Source organism: Pelophylax lessonae (genome assembly GCF_965119305.1).
Source record: "Pelophylax lessonae genome assembly, chromosome: 4".
Classification (NCBI taxonomy): domain Eukaryota; kingdom Metazoa; phylum Chordata; class Amphibia; order Anura; family Ranidae; genus Pelophylax; species Pelophylax lessonae.
This window is the reverse complement of record NC_138771.1, coordinates 456,434,044-456,455,173: the sequence shown is the minus strand read 5'-3', so window position 1 is coordinate 456,455,173 and position 21,130 is coordinate 456,434,044. Positions and strand designations below refer to the sequence as shown.

The 21,130-nt window shown below is 41.0% G+C and overlaps 1 protein-coding gene across 1 annotated transcript in view; it reads left to right on the top strand.

The window, feature by feature from the left end:
* FAT2 (FAT atypical cadherin 2) overlaps positions 1–21,130 on the top strand; it is a 190,950-nt gene that overhangs the window by 150,784 nt on the left and 19,036 nt on the right. The window contains exons 19-23 of the mRNA XM_082253266.1: positions 1,522–2,329; positions 4,847–4,992; positions 9,010–9,415; positions 9,503–9,656; positions 15,560–16,113. Of these exons, the coding sequence (XP_082109392.1) occupies positions 1,522–2,329; positions 4,847–4,992; positions 9,010–9,415; positions 9,503–9,656; positions 15,560–16,113 (2,068 nt within the window). The remainder of the gene's footprint in view (positions 1–1,521; positions 2,330–4,846; positions 4,993–9,009; positions 9,416–9,502; positions 9,657–15,559; positions 16,114–21,130) is intronic.

Below are 21,130 nucleotides of genomic sequence, written 5' to 3'. Positions count from 1 at the left end.
GGACAGCTTCATCAGGCATGTTGTTAAGCCCCTTTTATACTGATGCAGTGCAGTTTGACTGCACCACGAATGTAGTGCCATGTACCCACGGGTTTGGTGTGGGTTAGCTTTGCTTCCCATATAGTTCTATTATGTCCCATGGTTTTAGTGCTCTGTCCAAAAGTACAGGCAGTCAAACCACACCGCATCAGTGTGAAAGGGGCACTAAAGGCTAAGTTCACCTTTGTAAAAACCACAATAAACAAACATATTTTCGCAGGCAAAAAATATGCATTTATTATTTTATTTTCTCAAGAACCTGCTGAGCATTGCACCTGCAACCAGTCAATAAAAGATGCAATGTCAGGCTTCTGCATATATTTTGTATAGCTTTCTTCCTATACAACTGTATGGGTAGACAGTTGCTGAGCTGCAGGAAATGTCAATTGACTTCAAAGGCACTGCTTAGTGCTTCATAGCCTATTGAAAATGCCTGCACAGCTACACGAATTTTAAATGTGAGGGGAAGAGGATTCCCTGCCCACTGTCACAGGAGGAGAGGGCTCAGGGGGTGAGGGAGAGGATGCTGGAACATGTTGCATGTTCCATCCTAAATACAGATGTAACATGTTATAAAGGGTAAACCTGTCATTTAAGCTTTAAATAAAGGGCTCCCAGATATAAAAAAAAAAAATAATTTGAACCAAAGTATTTAAAGAGGCCTCATTCCATTCCATGCAGAATACATAGGTCCACTCTTTGATGAATAATGAGAAGGAAGGAGGGTCAGGTTAAGTCTAGTAATGTAAACTTGGCTTTTTTTGCTACTAGAGAGATATTGGTAAGTAATTGTTTACAACCCTTGAAAATTCTAACTCTAACAATACCAGGGATAAGGGCAACTTAACTATATGTGAAGTAGTATATCGCTTTACCGTAATCCAGAATTGTATGATCCCAGGTCATGTCTAGAGCGTGTGATAAAAACTGGCATCTAAATGCCCAGATTTAAGGCAACAGAAGTAATGGTTTAGTTCTTTGAGATATGATATGTAATAATGGTAGAAAAATTAAAGTGTAATTTCCCGATGCATCACTGACTTAATAGTTTCAACAAAAGTCGTAGAGAGTTTCATAGGTCGTTACCCTGTAACTGGGGGAAAATTCGGATCCATTTATTGTGTCCGGTTGCCATGGAGAAAGAGTCCAGGGGTTAGCGAAAAAAAAAATTATATGGGCTGAAAACCGCCTTCATCTGGATAGGGATAGTTAAAGAGGGTGTCCAAAGAGTTTCCCCAAACCTTTTAAGAAAATTTTTTAATAGTAGTGATATTACAGACTTTAACCTTCAAGAAGATAAATGGATTATTCGATAAATAAACAAGCTTTCCTTGTGCCTCATTTAAGGTGAATGGTTGTTTAGTGGCAGTAATAAAAAAGGATAAATTTGATATATAAAAAATTAAATGAAAAAAAATGTAATGCAAATATATATTTGAGAAAAAAAATACCAACACTAACTATTTTTTTCTGTTGGCTTAGGTTTCTGACAATGGCACCCCACACCTTTCATCTTCCACTTTTTTCAGCATCCAAGTCATTGACCAAAGCCGCCACTCTCCTACAGTGCTGCCACTGGAAATATTTATCACTACCAGTGAGGCGTCATTTCATGGCACTGTGTTGGGCAAACTGCATGCGACGGACCAAGATCCTCATGATACATTGATGTACAGGTTGGCTGAAGAGGAGCTTAGAAAAGGCCTCTTTTCTGTTGGAATTACTGATGGCAAGGTTATTGCGCTTGAAAGTCTTCAACAAGGTCAATATTTTTTCAACGTCACAGTCAGTGATGGTTCATTTACCTCCATGGCACCTGTTCATATCTATGTCTGGTGTTTTAGTGACGAGGCTCTCCAGCAATCATTGGTTCTTCGATTCAAGAACTTATCTCCAGAGGACTTTATAGGAGACCATTGGCGCAATTTTCAGAGGTTTCTTGGGAACCTGCTTTCAGTAGACCGACAGCAGATTCAGATGGCCAGTCTTCAAAAAGATGAAACATCATCATTTTTGGACCTTGTCTTAGTGACTGGGATGGGCTCTGGCTCACTCAGTAAACCACAGGCTTTGGCTGAAAAAATCAATGGGGTGAGAAGTGAGCTGGACCAGTCCATGGGTTTACATATTGAGAGGATATTTCACTTGCCCTGTAATGGTTTACAGTGCAAAAATCGGACATGCCAGGAAATGATCGAGCTGGACCCATCAGTATTATCTTCACACAGCACTGCCAGGCTCAGTGTTATTACTCCACAGCACACTCTTCGACAAGTCTGCACATGCAATAGTAAGTTCATTTAAGTGTTTGACATTCTGTCCTTCACAAGTTAGGGTAGAATTTAGGTAGATATGGATAGAACAGGAAGGGGCTAGCAACCCTGTCAGGTTGTGTTTGCTATCTGTGTCCTCACTGGGTACATTTAATCTCTTTATGTATCCTGGTGATCATCATCATCAAATCAGAAAGTGATGGAAAATCCAAAATTTTAAGGTGCCACTGGAATAGGAATAGAGAGGAAATCGAAATAGAAATGGTGACTCTTGTGCAAGGGAAAAATGCCTAATAGACTGTTTGAAACGATATCTTAGGACATCACCCCCACGTTAAAAATATTTTTTTTTCTCTTCCTGTCAGTAAGAAAAAGTCTACAAGTCAGTAAGTAAAAGAAAATCATCTAAATGAGACATAGATGAATAAAAAGACGTTCAGGGGTTTTAGCCCTTTACTATCCTATCCAAAACGTGGCTTTAGATATACTTTAAAGGTTAAGAGCAGTAATAAAGTAAGGTGTTTGTGTAGTCTATAGCATCCAGCTTCTACTAAACACAAACATTTTTAAAAATTAATCTTTGAGAGCAAAAGAAGAACCTCCCTTCCACAGGTTCTTCAATATACTCTGGGCACTGTTTCTCCTAACAGAACCAGAGGCAATTCATGATGGGCTGCTGGAGCTAGGATTTGAAGGTGCTAAAGAGGAGGGTAGTTGCAGGTAGTTTCCAGCAACCTCAGAACTCATTTTTTTTCAAGCTCTGGAAAAAGTTGACTGCCAAGGGCCACAGCAAACAATATTGAAGTGTCAGGAAAGGTTTTTCCCTATATATTTTAATGTTAAGCATTGCTTTCCTAATACATGTACATGTCACTACACACGTCACAAATCAAAAAATAATAAAGGAATGTATTTCTAATTTAAAGAGTTTGCCCAGCAAAGATGGATGGTTTAGTTGTCAATAAAATCAGTGGGTTGAGTCACTATTTAGCTGTTAATATCTGTGGTGGATTACAATGCAAAAAAATCCATCTTTCAATTAGTCTTTTGTTTTTTTTATCCATCCAATCCATCGTTGCCTTATTCTGCCCCCCCCCCCTCCTCTGTTCGATTATTTTACAAAAGGAAGGTATATAAGATATTTGAATTTATGGCTGGGAGTGAGACCAAAATGGCCATGGCGGGTAGATGGACATGTGAACTCAAGTGCCGATATTTTATTACTAAAAGTACTAAAAAACATATGCAGTACATCTCTGCAAAGCATGCACATGTTCCAGTGTTTTATCCGTTTAAAAGAGTATGTTTTTTTTTTTTCCACAATCATACTTACCTAGGTGGATGCAGCATCAGTCTGATCTGCATCTGATCAGATCTGCTGCATCTGTCCCCCGACGCTTCTAACACTGAGAACCGAGCGATCGAACACCAGCAATCGCTCAGTTCTCACAGCTCCCTGAGCAGAGCACTGGTCCTCGTCCAGGCATGTGGACGAATCCCGGCCCCATTGTCACAATCTTGCCCGAGCCTGGACCAGCCTAAGCCCGCTGTCTGCAAAAAACAGGTCACAGGAGTGCAGATCGAACTGCACACCTGTCATCCACAGGAGAAGTACAGCCAAACAAGCTTTGGCTATACTTCTCCTTTAAAGACCCTGCAAGTACAGGAAAATACCTGTTGATCTGCCAGAAATGCACTAAGCTATTAAGCCCTGTTGTGGGCTGATAACACATGGGATTTCTGTGTACTGAGTTGTCAGCCCTGCCCAGCATCTTCTGTTAAACTACTCCACTCCTACTCTCAGACCTCTACAAAATAAAGGCTAGTTAATTTGTAGCCTATTATAGGAAATGAGAGGACTAAATGGTATCTTTGCAATAACAATAAAAGTATGCACAGGACAGAGGGCAGCTCTGATTTTTTGACAATAACAGTGTCTGTTTTTTGGAATTTCAATTTATTAAACAGATATAACAAAATGCTTCCAATGGAAAATGTAAGGCCTCATGCATACAAAATGCCTCTTTCACAGGCATATAGGGTATTTTTTAAAGCTTTTCAATGCAGTTCTATGGCCCATATTGCCACACATTTGGCGCTTAGATCAGTGTTTTAAGAGCAGCATTTAGAGGCATAAAATAATTCACCAAAGCTGCATTTGGAGAGGAGTTTACAAGCATTATATACATGCATATTCACTTAAACACGTGTAAACACACATAATTGAGCACGTATGAGTACATGAAATTAATATTCTAGCCAGTAGAATTAATTTACGCTTAACACCATACGTGCATACGCATGCGTACATATGCAAAATTAAAACCATTTTTTCTGCCAAGTTCTGGCAAAAAGAATTCAGCATATTAATAGCATAAATGCATATGCCCAAATGCATGAGGCCTAAAATAAAAAGGGAGCAAAGAAGAGAAGTTCTTTGTTGGGGGTTATATACACTTTAAACACTCCCTGATCGTGCACACCATTTACGCAGCAGAAACCGAAAAATATTTTCCTCTTTTTTCCACCCCCAGGTACAGCATTAAGATTTGATGGACATAGTTTTCTACATTACCGCCATGAAGTTAGTGGTGGCTGGAAAGTCCAGTTCAGGTTGAAAACCCAACAGTCTAGATCTGTTTTGGTGTTTGTAAATGGCTCTTCTTCATCTCTTCTAGAGGTAGGTCTTATTTATCTGTGAGCAAAAGTATACACCGTAACAATGTGGCCAAAATGAATTATATATTAGAAAGTTTCTTTGAAGGCAATACGTTATCCTTGCAATAGTACCACAAGATTACTAAATATCTGGTTGCATTTTTAAACCATAACTCTAATTTAAATAAAAAATAATTTAAAATAGCAACCAAAACTATAATGGTCTAGATCAGTTCTTCCAGCAACACATATAGAGTAAAGGATGAAGAAGTATTTAGCTCACTGTTCTCTGATTTATGTACATGTTCCTTTCTTGGTGACAAACTACAATACACCTGATGATGTCCTGTACAGATCAGGCAGTTAAAGCATATAACTTTATTATAGTATTTATCTTGCAGTGCAGGTCCTTCAGTTTTGAGCATGTTGTATAGGTGACAAAATTAAATGTTTAAATAATATTTTAGTCATAAATATAACATATTTTAAACCTTAATCTTAGGGTTAGAGGTAAAGTTTTAGGCAGAAGTGTTTTTTTTAACAGTGATGGTAAGATTTAGTGCTTACTTTTAAGGTAGGAGTCTATATGTGACTATTACTTTTTTTTACAGGGGTAATGAATGAATTTATAAAGAGACTCCCAATGTCTAGTGTCCAGTGTAAATCAGCTATTATTCAAATCTCAAAGTAGCAGTATGTCAAGTTATCACCAAATCAATAATCCAGAAGTGCCAAAGATATGCAAACAGTTCATAAGAAAGTCCAAATAAAGTCCTTTCAAAGTGAAAAAATTCTACCAGGAACTTTCAAGGGTTACCACTTGTGCACGTTAGATACCTCCCCCTTTAAGAAGAAACTCACCAGACCCTTATGCCATTCATTCTCATGTTAACCCAATATCCTGGGATGAATCTCTGTTGCGTCACTCCTTCACCTGGCTTAATAATTACCATATCATATAAGAAAAAGAAACAGCCTCCAATAGTGTAGAAAAAAAAAACACTCTCATTTATTAGTTAAAATATCACTCACAAAGTTAAAACAATGTAAGCTCAGGGAATCCCCACTGTCAAAATACAATACAACCATTACAATAAATACAATTGTTTGATGCAAAGATCTATCTAAGTTATTTTAAATGTACCCAGCTGGTTGAATGAAAAAAAAAAAAAAAAAAAAGTGTATACCCAGCTTTATTCAGCTCTGACTTTAGAAAAGTGAATTCTGATTGGATGGTTTGAGTTAATAGACTTTGCATCTTGCACTATTTATTATAAAAGGACTTGCAGAAAGGTTTGTTTGCTTTCCAATGCAACTTCTGGAGTGGTGGAATGGTTTTGCTTCACTATACCAGCAGAAACCTATGGCACATGGTTTTTAAAGGAATAGGCAGTCACCAATGTTTGAAATTTTCTCTGCTATTATTGTATATATCTGGTAGCGGCTCCATGTAATCAATTGTACCACCATATATGTACAGGTTATACAATTGTATATTTTGGTAAAACACATGCACACACATGCAATCACTGTCATCTAATGCCAATGGCTAGCTTTACACTTTCAATATGTATACCTTGGATTTTTGCTCCTGTGCTGTGATCAGACAATATTTCCTGTGGTGCAGGTTTGTTGTTCTGTAAATGAATTTGCTAAATATTTGTTAGTATAATATCACTTAGAATAGTTTATATCTGTATGTCATGCTTAAAGCACTGACGTCTCATTAAAGTTAAAGGCAGGATGTGTAGATGATCAAGCAATCTTGCCTGAAGGCTTCTTAGCAAGTTTCTGCTTGTATAGTCTCAGATTGTTTCAACATTTTGTAGGTGGAAAAGGTATATTTTCTTTTCAATACATTTCACATAAAATGCATGTGAGCAGTGCAAGGAACCTATCCCTCATATACAAAAAGTAGTATTTGAGTATGTCAGTCACAAGTGCAGATGCATTTAGTTCTGATCAGCAGCCAAAACGTCAAATATAATTGTAGAGGTTCGTTAATCATTCGTTTTTTGGCTTATCTTTTGCAATTCGTAATTCATCAAACATGAGCGATAAGAATACATTTTGCAGTAAAGAACTAGCGTGCTGATAGAGAATTTCAGTTTTGCTATTCTGTGTCTTACTGTGCTGTTACCCTTTATATTAGGATGTTGAAAACTTTAGAGACAATGTCATAAAAACAGATATTAATGAGAACTGCACAAGACATGACACCGCTGGTACCAATGATGTCAGAGAACTCTGAACAGGAAAGTTGTGGACAGAAGTTTTGATAAGCTGTTGGGGGTTATCTGTTTTTAAGCCCCAGGTCTCCAGGCAAGTCTTGGGTGTATGACAACTCAAATTAAAGTGGAAGGGAAAAAACCATTGATGGATCAGTTCATAAACATTGCTGTTATCCTGGAGGATTACCTGGCCAACAGGTGTGGTGGACCCACGTGTAATGGTAATGTGATCTAAGTGAAGAGCCCTCATTAGACAAGATTTAAGTCAAGGGAAATCTGCCTTCTGTATCTTCAGATCCCACTTGACATTTGTTGAGAAACACTGCTTCACACAACCTGTTGACGATCTACTCCTTGTATGAGTTTTCCAGCATCGCTGGCGACAAATGTTTTATTGTCATATTTGATCTCTTTCAATATAGAGAATAGGCAATTATAACCATTAAGGTTATGGTAAGAGGGGACTGAAGAAATAAAAAGCCCCCCAACTGAATATGTGGATCAGTGGCGTAGCGTGGGGGGTGCAGGGGGGGCCAGCCGCACCGGGTGCAACATTTGGGGGGGCGCATCCCACGCCAGTGTCACTCTAGCAAACTTTAAAAATTCTTCCTAGCGTGTCACTTCAGCCGCCCCATCTTCAGGCTAAACGATGGCCGGTCGGCGCCCTGTGATTGGGCCAACATTGTCATGTGCGGTAGCGGGGCTGGCCAGTGGCAGAGCCCGCCTCGCCGTCTTCTAAGTCAGCCCTGCATGTGCCTCCGTCCCGCCTCCTCTAAGCTCTCACAATCCTCCCCGACCCGTCCCCTGTAAGGGCTCGATGACGCGGTGGTGTCCTCTGTGTAGTGGGCAGTGTAGTGGGCAGTGAAGTGTAGTGGGCAGTGTAGTGGTCAGGTAGGAATCAGGTAGGTCATTGTAAGGGTCAGTGTCGGGGACAGGTAGGTCAATGTAGTGACCAGTACAGGAATCAGGTATGTTAGCGTAGTGGACTGGTAGGTCAGTATAGGAATCAGGCTGGTCAGTGCTATTGTAGGAAGGGACTCATGGAGTACTAAAAGTCCGCAGGTTAGGGGGCGCAAATTACTTGCCTTGCCCCGGGCGCTGACAACCCACGCTACGCCACTGATGTGGATAAAACCTTCTTAGACCCAAATATATTAACATGTCTCATTTCATCACATCATAAAAAAGAGGATTATTTATCATTTTAGAACAGTAGACAAAGCCATGCAAATTATTCCTTTACGCTTCAAAGGCCAAATGTAAATCCAGTATTTATGGTGTTTAGTGCAAATATAGCCTAATGTGTTAAGCCACTTATTCAAAACTGCATAGTTAAATATGTATATGGTATATATGTTCATGAGGAAGCCCGCACTAATACAGGGAGGACGTACAACCACAATCCTAATACTATATGCCTGTGCAGAAAACTGAATGAGCCTGGTGCTCCAAGGCAAAGTTATTAAATGCTTAGCCATGTACTGGCATGTTCAGTGTAGACAAGACAATGAAAGTTAATCTGACCTTTGAGTTACTGCACATTGTTCTATACACCGTGTTAGTATATTAAAGAGGTAAATGGGGCTCAGCTAGCTTTTGCAAATAATGGAAAAATATCCAATCGCATTACTTTTCATCAATGATATTTAATTATGTTAATCAATCTAACATGCTGAAATGCAAAATATTGTTACTACGCACATTAATACCCTTTGCACTGTCAGTGATGTTGTTTGCCATTTGGCTCTCATAAGCAGAGCACAGTAGTGTAAAAGTTTTCCTCCTAATCTTTGTTTTTTGGTTTACAGCTTGATAATGGGTATTTGCAATATAAATATCAGTGCCAAGGAACAATGACCAAGAACCTGCTTTTGGAGACGATGGTAAATGATGGAACTCTGCATAGTATTATCCTTGAGGTGACTGCCAAAAGTGCCAAGTTCCATGTGGACAGCGTAGAATCTGAGCTGCCCTTGCCAGACTGCTCAGGTCATTCGTCTCACCTGTTTATTGGGGCATTGATACAAGAATCAGACCATGTGTCTCAAGGATTCCAGGGCTGTCTGGATGACATCAGCATCAACGGACAAGCAGTGGAAAGCCTAGGGCAGTCAATTCAGCAGAAGGGCACATCACCATGCTGCGATCATAACCATGCTTGTAGACAAAGCCCATGTCCCAGTGAGAGAATGTGTACAGAAATGCCCAATGGAGGTAAGAGGTCATGGCTGCTTTTTAGAGTTGGTTGCTTTAGATCATTACCTGTCAAGTTGTTAACACTTATATTATTTATTTTTCCAGCATATGCCTGTCTTTGCCATTCTCCCTTCCCTGGCCCCAACTGTGTCCTGGGTACCAACCCTTGTGCCACATCTTCTTGCTCACAAGACAGATTTTGCTCACCCATGTCCAATGGGTTTACATGTAGCTGCCCTCCAGGATATCAGGGTGACAGGTAAGATTGTCTTACAAAGCTTTTGGTGCTCTTTTTTTACTTTGATTCAGCTACAGATTATTGCTACCATTTTGAACAGGGTGAGCTTCAGGGTTTTTGTTTAAGGGACCAAAGTTACATTTCTATGAATCCTGCACCCTGTATTAAAGATTCTCATTCAGCTAGTCAAATACTTTAACTATCCAAACAATCATGCATGAATGCACGGAGAAAAAATGATCTCTCCAGTTCAGTGCTGATCAGCCAGACGTGGGAAAATAATTCTTGAATTTTACCTTCGTATATTGCTGATTATAGCAAACCAGTCCCACATAAAATTCTGTAAAACTAGGCCGTATGTGTAAACATGCACACCAGTCCGATAGCCTCCCCATACCTAGCGTCCAACTGTCTGCTTTACAGTAAGCCAGAGTAGCTTAAAGCATATCGAAACTGTTAAACAAAAATTTTAAGCTAAACTCCATTTGGTTAAAAATGAAAAGCGTCATAGCTTTCCTTACTAAATATTGGTTACCCTGCTTTATGCTTTTTGGGGTTATATTTAATTCTATATTTTTATATAATGATATATTTTATATTTATTAAGTTCTATGCTAGGAAAATAATAGTAGAAACATTTGTGCTATCTATAATTTCCCTAAAAATTGGTATCACCAACTTTGAGATTCCCCACAGCAAGCTCCATTATCAAAGATCAGAGAAAAAAAACTAAAAAAAAAAAAAAAGGAGAAAAAGAAATGAGCAGCACATTCTTATCTAAGACACCTGCTGATGAAGCACTAAGGCAGGCTGCTATGGTCCGAAGGGCACACATTAAGCACCAAAGGGCCTCATGCTGGGGTCTAGACAACTTGTCTGGAATGCAGTACAAAAAAAAAAATATTATGTAATAAACATAGCTGCGCCTTATCAATTTTAAAAAATCAAACAAGTTTTTCTTTTTTCCACTGATTGCTGTTCCCCATTTCTTGATATGTTACCTATATGATGTTTTACTGATGTAACTAAGACTGAGGTACAATATGTATGTCACAAAGCACTAGAACATGTATATAGTTTATGTAGTTTATTGAGCTGGTGATGGAGGTTTTTAAGTACTGTAATTTGGCGCCATTCCACAAATGTACGCAATTTTAAAGCATGACATGTAAGGTATCTATTACCAACGTAACATCATCTTATATAGTTTACCAAAAAGATGGGTTATATATTGTGTTTTTTTGCATTCAAATTCAATAAAGTATATTTTTTCCCAAAAATTTGCGTTTTAAAAACTGCTGCGCAAATACTGTGTGACGCAAAAAATTGCAACAACCACCATTTTGATCTCTAGGGTCTTTGCTAATATACACTGCTCAAAAAATTAAAGAAACACTTTTTAATCAGAGTATATAGTAGCATCAAGTCAATTAAACTCCTGATATACTGATCTGGTCAGTTAAGTAGCAGAGTGGGTTGTTAATCCGTTTCAGCTGCTTTGGTGTTAATGAAATTAACAACAGGTGAGCTAGATGGGCAACAACGAGATAACCTCCAAAACAGGAATGGTTTAACAGGTGGAGTTCACTGACATTTTTTTCCCTACCCGTCTTTTCTGACTGTTTTTCACTAGTTTTGCATTTGGTTAGAGTCAGTGTCACTACTGGTAGCATTAGGTGATACCTGGACCCTATAGATGTTGCAAAGGAAGTCGGACTTCTCCAGGATGGCACATCAATATGTGCCATTGCCAGAAGTCTTGCTGTGTCTCCCAGCACAGTCTCAAGAGCATAGAGGAGATTCCAGGACACAGGCAGTTACTCTAGGAGAGCTGGACAGGGCTGTAGAAGGGCCTTAACCCATCAGCAGGACCAATATCTGCTCCTTTGTGCAAGGAGGAACGGGAAGCACTGCCAGAGCCCTACAAAAAGACCTCCAGCAGCCCACCGGTGTGAATTTCTCTGACCAAACAATCAGAAACAGACTTCATGAGGGTGGCCTTAGGGCCTAACGTCCTCTAGTGGGCCCTGTGCTCACTGTCCAGCACCATGGAGCTCAATTGGCATTTGTCATTGAACACCATAATTGGCAGGTCAGCCACTGGCGCCCTGTGTTTTTTACAGATGAGAGCAGGTTCACCCTGAGCACATGTGACAGATGTGAAAAGATCTAGCGAAGCCATAGAGAACATTATGCTGCCTGTAACATTGTTCAGCATGACTAGTTTGGTGATGGGTCAGTGATGGTCTGGGAAGGCATATCAATGGAGGGACGCACAGACCTCTACAAGGTAGACAATGGCACCCTGACTGCCATTAGGTATCGGTATGAACTCCTTGGACCCATTGTCAGACCCTACGCTGGTGCAGTAGGTCCTGAGTTCCTCCAGGTGCACGACAATGCCCGGCCCCATGTGATGAGAGTATGCAGCTAGTTCCTGGAGGATGAAGAAAGTGATACAATTGAATAGCCCCCACACTCGCCTGACCTAAATCCAACTGAACATCTCTAGACTAAATATGTTTTGGTTCATCCGACGCCGCCAGGTTGCACCTCAGTCTGTTCAGGAGCTCAGTGATGCCCTGGTCCAGATCTGGGAAGAAATACCCCAGGACACCATCCGTCTTCTCATTAGGAGCATGCCCCAAAGTTGTCAGGCATGCAAACAAGCTCGTGGGGGCCTTTTTCACTTTGATTTTTGGGGTGTCTTTGAATTTAGCCCTCTGTAGGTTAATAATTCTCATTTAAATCAAATGATGTGGCATCCTTTCGTTCCTAACACATTACCCAAACCTTATCAGTATAGATATCAAGCATGATATTTTTCTCCATTGAGATCTGATGTGTTTTCAAAGTGTTCCTTTAATTTTTTTTGAGGTGTGTGTGTATTATATATATATATACAGTATCTCACAAAGTGAGTACACCCCTAACATTTTTGTAAATATTTTATTATCTTTTCATGTGACAACACTGAAAAAATGATACTTTGCTACAATGTAAAGTAGAGAATGCACAGCATGTATAACAGTGTAAATTAGCTGTCTCCTCAAAATAACTCAACACACAGCCATTAATGTCTAAACCGCTGGCAATAAAAGTGAGTACACCCCTAAGTGAAAATTTCCAAATTGGGCCCAATTAGCCATTTTCTTTCCACGGTGTCATGTGACTCGTTAGTGTTACAAGGTCTCAGGTGTGAAAGGATAGCAGGTGTGTGAAATTTGGTCTTATCACTCTCACTCTCTCATACTTTTCACTGGAAGTTCAACATGGCACCTCATGGCACAGAACTCTCTGAGGATCTGAAAAAAATAATTTTTACTCTACATAAAGATGGCCCAGGCCACAAGAAGATTGCCGAGACACTGAAACTGAGCTGCAGCACGGTGGCCAAGGCCATACAGTGGTTTAACAGGACAGGTTCCACCCAGAACAGGCTGCGCCATGGTCCACCAAAGAAGTTGAGTGCATGTGCTCAGCATCATATCCAGAGATTTTCTTTGGGAAATAGACGTATGAGTGCTGCCAGCATTGCTGCAGAGGTTGAAGGGGTGGGGGGTCAGCCTGTCAGTGCTCAGACCACACGCCGCACACTGCATAAAATTGGTCTGCATGGCTGTCGTCTCAAAAGGAAGCCTCTTCTAAATATGATGCACAAGAAAGCCTGCAAACAGTTTGCTGAAAACAAGCAGACTAAGAACATGGATTACTGGAACCATGTCCTGTGGTCTAATGAGACCAAGATATACTTATTTGGTTCAGATGGAGTCAAGCATGTGTGGCAGCAACCAGGTGAGGAGTACAAAGGACAAGTGTGTCTTGCCTTACAGTCAAGCATGGTGGTGGGAGTGTCATGGTCTGGGGCTGCATGAGTGCTACCGGCCCTGGGGAGCTACAGTTCATTGAGGGAACCATGAATGCCAACATGTACTGTGACATACTGAAGCAGAGCATGATCCCCTCCCTTCAGAGACTTGGCCGCAGGGCAGTATTCCAACATGATAATGACCCCAAACACACCTGCAAGACGACCACTGCCTTGCTAAAGAAGCTGAGGGTAAAGGTGATGGACTGGACAAGCAGGTCTCCAGACCTAAACCCTGTTGAGCATCTGTGGGGCATCCTCAAACAGAAGGTGGAGGAGCACAAGGTCTTTAATATCCAACAGATCCATGATGTTGTCATGAAGGAGTGGAAGAGGACTACAGTGGCAACCTGTAAAGCTCTGGTGAACTCCATGCCCAAGAGGTTTAAAGCAGTGCTGGAAAATAAGGGTGGCCACACAAAATATTGACAATTTGGGCCCAATTTGAACATTATCACTTAAGGGTGTTCTCACTTTTTTTGCCAGAGGTTTAGACATTAATGGCTACTTGTTGAGTTATTTTGAGGGGACAGCAAATTAACACTGTTATACAAGCTGTACACTCACTACTTTACATTGTAGCAAAGTGTCATTTCTTCAGTGTTGTCACATGAAAAGATATAATAAAATATTTACAAAAATGTGAGGGGTGTACTAACTTTTGTGAGATGTTGTGCGTGTATATATATATATATATATATTTAATGTTTGAGGGTTCTGTGTCATTTTCTAGATAGTAGAGAAATGCCAGAATGGGCCTGGAAGTGTTTTAAACTCTAATATATGATGTACAGTCAGGTCCATAAATATTGGGACATCGACAAAATTCTAATCTTTTTGGCTCTATCCACCACCACAATAGATTTGAAATGAAACAAACAAGATGTGCTTTAACTGCAGACTTTAATTTGAGGGTATTTACATCCAAATCAGGTGAAAGGTGTAGGAATTACAGCAGTTTGTATATGTGCCTCCCACTTTTTAAGGGACCAAAAGTAATGGGACAATTGGCTGCTCAGCTTTTCCATGGCCAGGTGTGTGTTATTCCCTCATTATACCATTTACAAGGAGCAGATAAAAGGTCCAGAGTTCATTTCAAGTGTGCTATTTGCATTTGGAATCTGTTGCTGTCAACTCTCAATATGAGATCCAAAGAGCTGTCACTATCAGTGAAGCAAGCCATCATTAGGCTGAAAAAACAAAACAAACCCATCAGAGAGATAGCAAAAACATAAGGTGTGACCAAATCAACTGTTTGGAACATCCTTAAAAAGAAAGAACGCACCGGTGAGCTCAGCAACACCAAAAGACTCGGAAGACCACGGAAAACAACTGTGGTGGATGACCGAAAAATTATTTCCCTGGTGAAGAAAACACCCTTCACTCAAATTAAAGTTGAAAGTCTGCAGTTAAAGCACATCTCTTTTGTTTCATTTCAAATCCATTGTGGTGGTGTATAGAGCCAAAAAGAATAGAATTGTGTCGATGTCCCAATATTTATGGACCTGACTGTATGTTAATTTACAAAAAGCAATAAAAAGCATAAAAGAAATAAGCAAGCAAAAAAGGAAGCTTTGGGTTAGCATAATTTCAAGCTAACTGGCCAGAAGAGATTGGCAATGGCAACCTACAAACTCTCCTAGGATAGGTTTCCTAGAGTTCCTCTAGTGCATTGGGGTAAGGAATGGTTAAATCCCCTCCCTCTCAGTTATTTGTATTTTTTTTTTTTTTTTTTGCTTGTGACCTGTTGTAGAGAGTTTCCTTCACTTCCTGTCCTAGAGACACAACAAGAATTGAAAGAAAATCTCTCCAAAGTAAAAGCTAATCCCCTGACAGGTGTCACCATTAGAAGATTTCCCCTCACCTCTTGTTCCAGTGACAACTGTAAAATGTTGGATTTCCCATTACTTCCAGTTGCTGTTTTAATGCTCACCATGACGAGGGAAAGGATGACTCTCCTCAGCAGGGAAACAGACTGCAGTTTTTTATAAGTAATATGGAGTATATTGAAATAAGTAGCATATAAATAATTTGATTTACATTTACCTCTTTGCAGGTGCCAGATTGCAGTGAGAAGCTGTCTGGATGGCTCATGTGTAGAGACGACTGACCCCTGCATATCCAGCAGCACATGTAACTGCAGTGACGCTAACAGTGGTCAGCTATGTCTAGAAGGGAACATGCCCACTCCTGATAAGAGATTCCTCATATCTGGTGCCCAGGAGATAGCAGAGATCCTAGGAGGAGTACTCGCTGTATTGGTGTTAGTGGGGGTATTTGTCATCTTCAGAAAACGCCTGTGCCAACGAACTGGTACCCACAAGCCAACTGCACAGGAGGATCCAGACCTAAAGAACTATATATCCAGAGACATAGGTGTGGGAACTCAAGGAACGTCCGTGGAACTAAACATCCTTAGTCCTGCTGCTCGCATTCAGCTGGACGCTGAGGGACAGCCACGAAGGAACCCTGTCCCAGAGCTCCTTACCTTCTGCAAGCCTCAGACAAGACCAGCCGTGTGCAGTGTAGCTCCAAATCTACCTCCTGCACCTCCGTCCAGTTCCGACAATGAGTCCATCGCCAAGAACAACTGGGACTGTGATGAGAGCAGTAAGTGCTTCTTCTGTCTTTTCATATGCTTTTGTAAGCTTTTATTGCTGTTTGTGTACCTGCTATGGATATTGGCTTTCTCGGTTTGTCCTACTGACCACTATCACCAGGACTGAAAGCAGGGCAGGAACTCAATCATGGACCCCCAAAACACCCCTCCTTCCAAACACACACCCTCGAAACCACATTAAATAGTGGGTTTGGTCAAATTTCACTAACAGTGGGAGGGTCTTAAAGGGCCATTAATTATTAAGAGTGCATTACGTACAGAGTTCAGCGCGCGTGCGGGGGGGGGGGGGGGGATTACACACAGACACACACACATAGTGCCGATTTCAGGGGTTAGCCTTCTTCCACAGCTGCTTACCTCTGCATCCCCTATCCACATCTCACTTTCACCCCTCTTCAGCTCTGCCCTCTGCAGGCAACCCCCCTTTCACTGCCCCCATTTTCCCACTCCCTCCTTAATCACTTCCTAACCACACCATAGCCAAGATGGCTACAGCATGGCTCTGTTGTTCCAGGGGGGTGTCTATGGACCACACCGCTCGAGCGCCCATCCGGCGTGCTCTGTAATCACTGTGTTCTGCCAATCACAGATTGCAGTAAAGGGCCATTCACAGCGGCCCTTTACCATTTGATCAGCTGTGTCCAATCACATTTTAACCACAGTGTAAACCAAATTTCTGGTATTGGCATTCCTCTCCTCAGGCGCTGTCACAGCGTGAGGAGAGGAGAGCCGGTAACAGGAAATCCTGACAGAAGACATGCACACAGATAATCAGGGCACTGATCATCAGTGTCCTGATGATCAGTTCAGCCCCATCAGTACCAATCTGTGCCATTAATGCTGCCCATCAGCGCTATCAATGCTGCCCATCAGTGCTGCCTATTAGTGCCTCCTCATCAGTGCCCCCTATTAGTGCACATCAATGCCACCTATCAGTGCAGCCTCATCAGCGCATATCAATGAAGGAGAAAAATTACTTATTTGAAAAATTTTATAACTCATACTAAGAAAGGTTTTTTTTTTAAAAAAAATACATCTTTTTTCATTTGTTTAGCAAAAAAAAAAAAAAACACAGTGGTGATAAAATAGCACCAAAAGAAAGCTCTATCTAACAAATAATAAAAATGTCATATGGGTACAGTGTTGCATGACTGTACAATTGTCACCCAGCCAGCTCTAGTACCTCCCCACACACTGTAGGTGGCTGTGCTTCTCTCACTTGCAAAGAGTAGGGGTGTCGGCATCCGCACTGCACTCCGGGCACCTGCATTTTCATTGTCATCATCCTGAACTCAGTGGGAGCCACTCAGAAAATTAGATCTATGGGGGCTGTTGAAAGACAAGCTGTCACTTGTAAATAAAGAAGCTGGACTTCTGTGTTTAAAAGTGATAGTGGTAGACAGGGAGCAGAGGGCCTGAGCCAGAGGTGGTGGAACTGAGTTCCCCCAAATTCCAGCTGAAAAAATCCTTGGCTGAAAGTCAGGGGAAATCACAAATTTTCAGTTGTCATTGCAACTGGAAAAGAGAGGAAATCTTCAAATGAGGACAACTTCCAATAAGAGGAGATTTCCCTCACTTTACAGAGATTGCGTCTTCCTTTGTCTGCAAGACGAAAAATGAAGGGAAACCTCTCCAACGGGACACGGGTGGCAAAAGAAATGTGGCAGGGATTTTAAAGCTGAAGTTTAAAGTATTACATAGTTACATAGTTGGTCAGGTTGAAAAATGACACAAGTCCATCTAGCTCAACTTATACAAAAAACCACAACCATACAATCCCATATACACAAACCTATACCCACAGTTGATCCAGAGGAAGGTGAAAGAGAGCAAAGCATAATTCCAATGGGATAGTAGACAGGATTTTCACTAAACTCTAAACTTATACTAAAAAAGATGACACTACACACTTAAAATTGGATTTAAAAAGGCAGCGGCCATTTATTATTTGTTTAAACAATATAAATAACTTGAAACATCAGTTCAAAGCATTGAAAATAACCCGACCACTACGGCCCAGGTTAAAAAAATAAATAATACATCAAAGAATTATCCATACTCATATCCAACATATGATGTAACAGCTTTAAACAGAAATATCGTCCCCCTTTGCTTTTTTTTTGCAAAGGTGACCCTACAAATAAAAACTGGCCGCGACAAACAAAAGGAGAGAGGGGGAGGGGAACAGCACGGCTTGGGATCTTCTGAAGGGGTTGTGAAATCCTGTCACTGTGAGCCCCCTTAAATAGCGCTGAGGCGAGCTCTGAAGGCGGGAGAAAAACAGGGAGAAACCGGTACCCTACCTAATCTTCCTAGCTACAGGGGAGGCTTATTCGGATTGGGGCTTATTCTAGAAACATAGAATGTGTCGGCAGATAAGAACCATTTGGCCCATCTAGTCTGCCCAATATATCTGAATCCTATGAATAGTCCCTGGCCCTATCTTATATGAAGGATAGCCTTATGCCTATCCCATGCATGCTTAAACTCCTTCACTGTATTTGCAGCTACCACTTCTGCAGGAAGGTTATTCCATGCATCCACTACTCTCTCAGTAAAGTAATACTTCCTCATATTACTTTTAAACCATTGCCCCTCTAATTTAAAACTGTATCCTCTTGTGGTAGTTTTTCTTCTTTTAAATATGCTCTCCTCCTTTACCGAGTTGATTCCCTTTATGTATTTAAAAGTTTCTATCATATCCCCTCTGTCTCTTCTTTCTTCCAAGCTATACATGTTAAGGTCCTTTAACCTTTCTTGGTAAGTTTTTTCCTGCAATCCATGTACTAGTTTAGTAGCTCTTCTCTGAACTCTCTCTAGAGTATCTATATCCTTCTGGAGATATGGCCTCCAGTACTGCGCACAATACTCCAAGTGAGGTCTCACCAGTGTTCTGTACAGCGGCATAAGCACTTCTCTCTTTCTACTGCTTATACCTCTCCCTATACATCCAAGAATTCTGCTGGCATTTCGTACTGCTCTATTACATTGTCTTCCCACCTTTAAGTCTTCTGAACGAATTACTCCTAAATCCCTTTCCTCAGATACTGAGGTCAGGACTTTGTCAAATATTCTATATTCTGCCCTTGGGTTTTTACGCCCCAGGTGCATTATCTTGCACTTATCCACATTAAATTTCAGTTGCCAGAGTTCTGACCATTCTTCTAGTTTTCCTAAATCCTTTTCCATTTGGCGTTTCCCTCCAGGAACATCAACCCTGTTACATATCTTTGTGTCATCAGCAAAAAGACAAACCTTACCATCGAGGCCTTTTGTAATATCACTTATGAAGATATTAAACAAAATTGGTCCCAGTACAGATCCCTGAGGTACCCCACTGGTAACATGACCTTGTTCTGAATGTTCTCCATTGACTACAACCCTCTGTTGTCTGTCACTCAGCCACTGCCTAATCCACTCAACAATATGGGAGTCCATGCTCAATGACTGCAGTTTATTGATAAGTCTTCTATGTGGGACAGTGTCAAAAGCCTTACTAAAATCTAGATATGCAATGTCTACTGCACCTCCACCGTCTATTATTTTAGTCACCCAGTCAATTAAATCTATAAGATTTGTTTGACATGATCTCCCTGAAGTAAACCCATGTTGTTTTTCATCTTGCAATCCATGGGATTTAAGATGTTCCACAATCCTATCCTTTAATAGGGTTTCCATTAATTTGCCTACTATTGTAGTGATTTAAGGGTGCGCTGATAACTAAAGCTGCTACCTGAACTGTGTATAGTGTTAAGATGATAAAAATGAAGGTGCGCTATAAATCAACAATCAACAACAAGTATGTGACAAAACATATACAATAGTGATGTTAAAATAAAAATATAATACATGAATACATAAACCAATCCATGTATAAATAACCAAAGTCCAAATGTGAAAATGTCCACTATGTGCAATATCACCACGTGTGTGATTTATGGTGAAAAACACATTTCAAATATAAATCCAATAAATCAATTCCGTGATAATCTCCACCAAGTGTTGAAAATCAAAAGTGAACTACAAGTGCTGTATCCAGTGCTCTGTGGTAGAAAATCCCATCACCAGTTAGCTTCCCTCCTTACCAGAGGTATTGGAGTTATAGGCAGAAAATATTCTGACTGCTAGATGGTAGACAGAGATATCTAGGAAAGAATCACCCCGCAGTAGGATAAGGATGGCCTCTTACCAAATACTGGGAATAAACAGGCACAGATAGGATCCAGTAATAATTGATTGCCCGACAATAAATCCCGCTTCCTGCTGAAGGTTCTTATTCTCTATTCACTCTCACAAATCACATGCGTGGGACAAATAGAAGAAGAGACCATAGTATAATATCCCCGAGATAACGTTTATTCAACAAGTGTTGCACTTACATGTAACAGGGGAACTCGAGCGTGGATGACAGGCAAATGCACAGATCCCGGCTGCAGACCGGGCTTCTGTGTGACGTCCGTGGCGGAGCGACTCGCCTCCTCTCTTACGGCGTTTCTTCTCAACAGGCTTCTCCTGAGACAGGAGGGAAGGGCGTGCCGCCACACCTGTCTCAGGTCTAGATGAGGTCTGTCTCAGGTGTGGCGGCGCGCCCTTCCCTCCTGTCTCAGTAGAAGCCTGTTGAGAAGAAACGCCGTAAGAGAGGAGGCGAGTCCCGCCGCCACGGACGTCACACAGAAGCCCGGTCTGCAGCCGGGATCTGTGCATTTGCCTGTCATCCACGCTCGAGTTCCCCTGTTACATGTAAGTGCAACACTTGTTGAATAAACGTTATCTCGGGGATATTATGCTATGGTCTCTTCTTCTATTTGTCCCACGCATGTGATTTGTGAGAGTGAATAGAGAATAAGAACCTTCAGCAGGAAGCGGGATTTATTGTCGGGCAATCGATTATTACTGGATCCTATCTGTGCCTGTTTATTCCCAGTATTTGGTAAGAGGCCATCCTTATCCTACTGCGGGGTGATTCTTTCCTAGATATCTCTGTCTACCATCTAGCAGTCAGAATAT